Source organism: Schistosoma haematobium, chromosome 1 (genome assembly GCF_000699445.3).
Source record: "Schistosoma haematobium chromosome 1, whole genome shotgun sequence".
Lineage (NCBI taxonomy): Eukaryota > Metazoa > Platyhelminthes > Trematoda > Strigeidida > Schistosomatidae > Schistosoma > Schistosoma haematobium.
Window position 1 is genome coordinate 75670259 of NC_067196.1, and position 7181 is coordinate 75677439.

General features: G+C 32.0%; 1 protein-coding gene across 2 annotated transcripts in view; it reads right to left on the reverse strand.

Annotated features, from left to right (window-relative positions):
* The window catches only part of MS3_00002132 (uncharacterized protein), a 28643-nt gene extending 21462 nt beyond the window's left edge, over positions 1-7181 (reverse strand). Inside the window, exons 1-4 of one of the 2 annotated variants that reach the window (XM_051209699.1) lie at positions 3009-3345; positions 2416-2514; positions 2232-2364; positions 518-698 (exon numbers count right to left, since the gene is read on the reverse strand). In XM_051209699.1, coding sequence (XP_051075157.1) covers positions 518-698; positions 2232-2364; positions 2416-2514; positions 3009-3038 — 443 coding nt within the window. In that variant the 5' untranslated portion in view covers positions 3039-3345. Of the gene's footprint in view, positions 1-517; positions 699-2231; positions 2365-2415; positions 2515-3008; positions 3346-7132 lie in introns of those variants that run through there. The other variant, XM_051209700.1, reaches the window with a different exon arrangement.

The following is a 7181-nucleotide window of genomic DNA, read 5'->3' on the forward strand; positions in this document are numbered from 1 at the left end:
TTCCTAGTCCCAGATTTGAATTAACTACTTATCTGATTTAAGAAATCAATGAGTTTTACAATTATTATTCAGCACTCGAAGTTGTGGAAGATTATAGTAAAAAGTGATTCGGTTTATTATTCAAAATCTTTTAGATGAAAAAAGAATATTTTAAAATTGAAACTACTGATTATGAAATAACTGAATTGTTTCACTTTTAAGGCTTTATTTAAGAGTAATTTTCGCGAGAAACTGATATTAGTTAACAACCACCGTCGTTTATGTACAGTACTAAACACAGTTTGGTTATTAATTTTGGATTATTAATCAGTCTCCATCCAATTACAACTCTATATGGAATTAAACAGAGGATTCTTAGAGTTTCTGGTGGTCAAAATAAAACGAGTAACGCTCAGATTCTACTAGCTCATAATATAAGGGATCCTACATCAAGATTATTTGTAAGTTACTACTGTTTTTCTAACATTATAGACTCAAGAAAAAAAATCTCATTTGTATTAATAAGTTGACCACTTACTTTTTTAAAATTATTTTTGATTTTGCTAATGTATAATAATTCAGTAAAACTATACAAAGAATAAGTAAATTAGCATGATCATCAGAATTCTGTTGATTCATTTGCTGACTAGTAGAATTTAAATATAATGATATTAATTTCATGGAGTTTTCTGCATGGCTTTCAGCTTGTAAAGCATATTCTGAATAGAATAAAATAATTATTTATATAATGTTAATTAAAAATGCCAACAAATACGAAAAAAGGTAAATACATTGAAACATCAAACCGTTCTAACTTGATATAACCGTTTATAAAAAAGGAACATATAAATAGTGTTTGGACAATGACAAAATTAAACAGGCAAGTGGACATGAAATACATAACCATATATCGTTTCTAATATCTTAAGGACTTCAGGTTAAAAATGACATTGACTCAAATCCCTGATACCGGTGAATAATAAATTTTGGCTTGTTTCGATGGACTGATGCGAATACAAATGAGTTTCCCAACTTCCTGTCTTTACATCTAAAATCATATGGTGAGACATGTTGCCTATGACCTATTTAACTCATTAGTACCAAGATCACAACATCATGAACCAGTCAACTTCACATTTTGGAATTCTATGTCAGATTTTGCCCTTTATTCTATTATTTTGTGGCTACAGTTGACTAAACTCGTAATCAGAAAACTGTAATTTCATCTAGTCGTTCAATATCAAAGTACATAGACAACAGCCAAAAGGTAAAACTTTGCAGGGTGACATGTTGTGCTGTTTAAATAAGCTCTAGTAGTCTGTAAAGCATGAATATGTCAAGATTGGTAGTTAATCCTACAAATAACAAAACTGGTTGAGATTTAAAACCGTTTGACTTCATTTTGTCCTATAAATGCTAATATTTAATATATTGTATTCATGATTATTGTAACTAATAAGAATGACTTTCATTCGAAACTTTTTTTATTTATTATCTACTAATTTAATGTGGAAAAGCAAGATTCTCCGATACAACACAGCATGCAGCAATCGAATCACACTTGACGGATAAGATTTGGAAGATGTAAAAACCTTTACTTATTCGGGCAGCATCATTCATGAACACGGTTTGTCTGATGCAGATGTGAAGGCGCGGATCGGCAAAGCAAGAGCAATATATCTATAATTTAAGAATATCTGGAACTCAAAACAACTGTACACAAGCCAACACCAAGGTCAGAATTTTCAATACAAATGTCAAGACAGTTCTAATGTATGGGGCAGGAACCTGGAGAACTACAAAAGCCATCATCCAGAAGATACAAGTGTTTAGTAACAGTTGTCTACGCAAAGTACTTCAGATCCGTTGGCCGAACACTATTAGCAACAACCTAATGTGAGAGAGGACAAACTAGATTCGAGCAGAGAAAGAAATCAGGAAGAAGCGCTGGACGTGGATAGGACACACATTGAGGAAAGCACCGAAATGCATCACAAGGCAAGTCTCTAGATGGAATCCTAAAGGCCAAAGGAAAAGAGGAAGATCAAAGAACACATTACGCCGAGAAATGGAGACAGACACGAGAAGAATGAGCAACACTTGGATAAAACTAGAAAGGAAGGACCAGGACAGAGTGGGTTGGAGATTGTTGGTTGGCGGCCTATGCTCTCTAATGGAGGTAACAGGCGTAAATAAGTAACAATTTAATGTTAATTTTCTAGAATTTCAACAACAATAACAAAATAACTCACTTTCACCTTTCCAATTAATATAAAAATAACCAAAACAACATTGATATTGAGCATGATGCCAATCATCTATTTCATAAATCATTCTACTAAATGCAATACATTTACATAACATTTGAAATATAGAATTATCCTTCTAAAATAAAATTTAATTATTAATAATTTTTGTTTGTTATTTTTGAATTACATTTAAACAATTTAAAATAGATTCATTTATCATTGATTCATTTTTTGTTAATTGTTCATTAGGTGTTTGCAAAATATTGACATTCTTTTGCATTATATCCTATAAATAATATTAGTAGTATATCATCAAAATTTAAGAATAACAATGTTTAAATGAACATTTTTTTATCTTAACAGATAGTATGATAATCATTTAAAGTCTTAAAAGAAACAATATAAGTCTCAGTTGATATGGTATTCTATAAGAAATGGGAAAAAATCAAGGTCACAAGATGCTAGAACATGTTATTTATTTTTTCTATTTGTTGTAAGACTATCTTTCATTAGTTACTTAAATTCAACGAATGCTATCATAATAACTAAATACACTTTTAGATTTCTTGTCTGAATATGTGGAAGCATTCGCATCTGATAATGATGCTATTTATGGTTAAATCTGATAGTATATGATTACATGATTTCATTGAAACATCTCTACATTTTCATCAGTTCATTGAATAATTTACTAAAATGTTTGGATAACAGCCATTTGGTAATTTTCTTTTTTTAATAGTTGACATTATTCTATCACAATTTAAATTACTATTTCCTTACTTCTATGATATTTGTGTTCTCGGTTTCCATCACAAATGTAAACAAAGAAAAATTTTTTTTTAGTCCGATGATATATCAAAACTCCATGATATTTCTTAACATTCTTTTTAGTTATATTCAACCTGATCAAAGATTAAAGAATTTAAAATTTTTTAACAAAACTTATCACACATAAAACAAACAAATAAGATACCCGCTAAACAACAATAAAATATTTTAAAATATGAATTTGTAAGTAATTTACAACTGGAAACGTTTTGATGATGTTGTTAAAGTGGTAACCAAATATTGTAAATAATTCATATATTTTTGATACAACTATTGTATAACAGTTTACCCAATAACTTTCTTGTGTTTAGAAATAACTATACTTAATCAATTGTTATATTGTATCATTTACATTCTAACTTTACACTTTTATTTTGTTTCCCTTCAAATAAACCCTTTTTTTTAAAGAATATTTTGTGGAGCAAATGAATAGTATAACTAATTGAAGATTACGTTTATTTTTAATATGTAGAAAAATGAATCAACGTTGCTTTCGATTCGATTACTTTCAAGTTACTGTTACTGTTACCATACTTGTTTATATAATTTAAACAGCATTCGAAACTATATACATGAAGTTGTAAATATTCATGGCTGAATCATTTTTTTCTACCTTATTGACTTTTACAAACCAGAGAGAATCTAAGTTATTTGATAAGTCAGTATAAAATAAGAAACTTGGATGATGAAAAGGTAGTAATAAACACAGGAAATCAGGCATACAAAATGATATGCTAACCAAGATATAATAAAAGAAAGGCAAATATATCTAGATAATGAGACTAATTTTAAGACTGTTATTGGAATGATTAACCTGATGAGTTATAAACCTGATATATATATATATATTGACAAAAAAACAGAAGCCATTTGCAACCTCGTATATATAAGTATGACGCAAGAAAAATTTTATTGGAATTAGTAGTCAAGATAATAGAAAGCTACTGTACACGTGCTGGGAGAAATGATATCCCCAGCACTTAATAGTTTAAAGCTTAAAGGGTTTTAGGAGTCGGCAAATCACACCTTATTTTAAGATGTTCTACGGTTTATAATACTGAAGTTATCCAAATGCACTTTTAAAATATTGAAAAATACTAACAAATTAAAGTTTTTAATATAATCACTGGTGGATTACGTTGAAAGTTTTAATTCTTAATTTTTAAACGATGTTTCATTAAGCCAACAGTTCTTAAAAGAGAATAGTTTGCACCCGAACTATCAAGTTATTGTTAGTCAAGTACTCCTATGACTCTTCATTACGTAACTAGAATAAGAACACACATGCCTGTGTCGGCGTTGAATGTCGCGGATGCTGGGTGAGCATCAGATGCAGATGGCTCAGTGGGTCAACGGAGCAATCGAGGTCAGTGCGCCACAGACTCGACATTTTGACGGAGAGCGTGCACATACTGCAGAAAAGAAGTGGCATGGCGAGCAGAACCACTACAAGAACAACTGTTAAAGTGGAGAACGATTATTGTGTGTGCTACTAATGTTTACATATATAAGCAGTATGTATCACCAGTCAAATGTGAAATGTATGGCGGCAGAAGATTGAGAAAGTCGAAGAGAAGAGAACGAGGACAGAGGGTGATTAGTATGGAAAGGAAGGAACAACAATGTCGAGACAACTGATGGATATTTTGCAAATGAAGTATTCACTGTAATGTTCTCAGATTTTACCAAGAGATTCTGTAGTTTTACGTTTAAATACATTTAGTTGTCCCAACTCGTATTCTCATTCACTACAAAATTAGTGGTACTATATTAAAGCCATTAAAAACTTCTGCAGATGGCCTGGGACCTTTAAATGTTAACTCTCACTAACTATGCATAAAGTAAGTGATTATTTAGTCCCAAACGCCTTTGCAGTTAGCGAGGTATAATGTTTGATCATCTACTTCTTGAATTCTGTACTAATGCATTACCATTCCCGTAAATCGTCGGTGCTTTTATATTCAAGTGGCTAAAATGTTTGAAAACTAATGACTAACTTCACCGGCTCTAAAATGTAAGCCTGAAGTTAGGTTCCAGGAGTAGTGGCCTGTTATACACTGGTCACAGTACTAGCCACTGGCAAGGTATCAACAGAACACCGTCTCTATAAGGTCAAGAACATAAAGACCTATGAGTAATTACATTCGAAGAACTAAAAATTACAATGGGTTGGCTTATAGAAGATCTCACAGCTTATAGTCACCTTTCAAAGACTTCAAATACTTAAAGGAAGATAATTTCCGGGTTTATTGCCCAAGAATATGATACGTAATCAAGGGTACTGCACCTAATTAGATAGTCCATATCTTACCAAAGATGACACAGTCATACATGTTCAAATTGACTGCACTAGATTAGTGGCAGACGTTTTCAACCTCTTCTATTAAGGGAGTTTAGAAAGCCTGAGTCTATCATTTATAGCTTAATATAGAAAACGAAACTTTCGTATATTGACACAACGTACTATAACTGATAATCTTGGGGCCTAAGTGCATTATAATATTGTCTCTTCCACGACCAAAAATCTTCTATGATAATAAAAACGATCAAAAAATTGAGATAAAAATAAACTAAGGGTAGAATGCTGTTTTTTGCATACTATAGTTAGAACTTGATACGTAAGCTAACTGGTTCAGGCTGCCATACTCCAGTAGCACGGAGGAACATTTTCAGGCCAAATCCCAGAATAGTAGATGTAGTAACAGTATCAGTGGTAATGGGAAAAAATAGACATCAAACATACGATTCGAGAAAATATAAATTAATGACCATTAATTTAAAACCAAAACATGTTATGAGGAATTCAGAAGCTAAAATTGGAGGGAAGACAAGAGTGGATGCATCTGAGCCATTGCAAATGATTTTCGGTGACGTTTAATTTCTCTAACCATTTGTTATGATAATCACGCACTATAGTGTGTGATAATATGTCATTAGATTTAAATGGTCTCAACGGAACTAGAAAGCTGCTACTCAGTCAAATACTTCACCAAAAAATAAAGCCCCCTAAGAAAATAATTTTCAGTCTTTATTTTGATGCAAAACACCCTAAACTAATGTGGAGATATGACTGACAAGCTTATTTTGTAAACAGTTTTTAATATTATTTGTATTTGTTTGTCATGCTATGCCATATCACCGCTATTTTCACGCAATAACACACTGTATATTATTAATGTACATGTCATACGCATCTCCATTGGTCTCGCGTTCATATCTGTTTGGTCCACCACACTAACGTTTTTCAGCGTAGTGAACCACAGCATAAACATATTGCGCCGGAAGCTTAATTTTAATAACTTCTATGTTTGAAGTAACATTATAACCATAACCGCCGGTTATAATTTTAACAAAATGTTCATTCAAATGGTTCTGGGAAGAATAGAACAAGCTTTTGCTCAATGTGCTTCCATATCTAGTAACAATGGATCACCGATATCTCCAGGTAAGAACCCAGGTATGTTCAACGACAAAAGATAATATAAAATTAGCAAATTACAGCGAGATGTCGTCCCTCCTAAAGGACCTCTAGAGAGTCGCTTGGACTAGCTCATCTTGCATCGATCGGTGCTGAGACCAGCACCAATACGTATTGGAATTCCAGAATTTATTTGACTACTCTTAAGGAGGTGTGCTTACAGTCGTTCCACCCAAAAATTTCTGGGTGTTACCCCTAAGGTTTGTGTTGGTGCCAAGTTCAAGTAAGTATTTAAAGGGGTTCCTGAAAACTGTTTATGATGTTATAAGTCAATAGGAAGGTCACCTCTTTTACGCGCATACAGGCGCCTGTACTCTAATGAGCACTAGATTTGATTCCAAATATATTTAGAAGTTCTTTTTTTTATAATTTTATATTTCGAAAATAGGTAATTTTTGGATGCTATATACATCACAACTGAGTCTAGATTAAAAAGAAACAAAACTTATGCGTTACTATAGTGACGTCTAAAAGGCTCGCGTGAAGTAGCAATTTTGATTGTATGTAGTGAAACGAAAAGAAAAGAACTAATATATAAAGTCTTTGAAGTATCTATGAACTGCAGTTAAGTAATTTTTCAAGTTGAACTCATCTGTACCTTAAAAGAACGAATAAAGGAGGGGTTACTTATCAGTTATTTAGTGTTC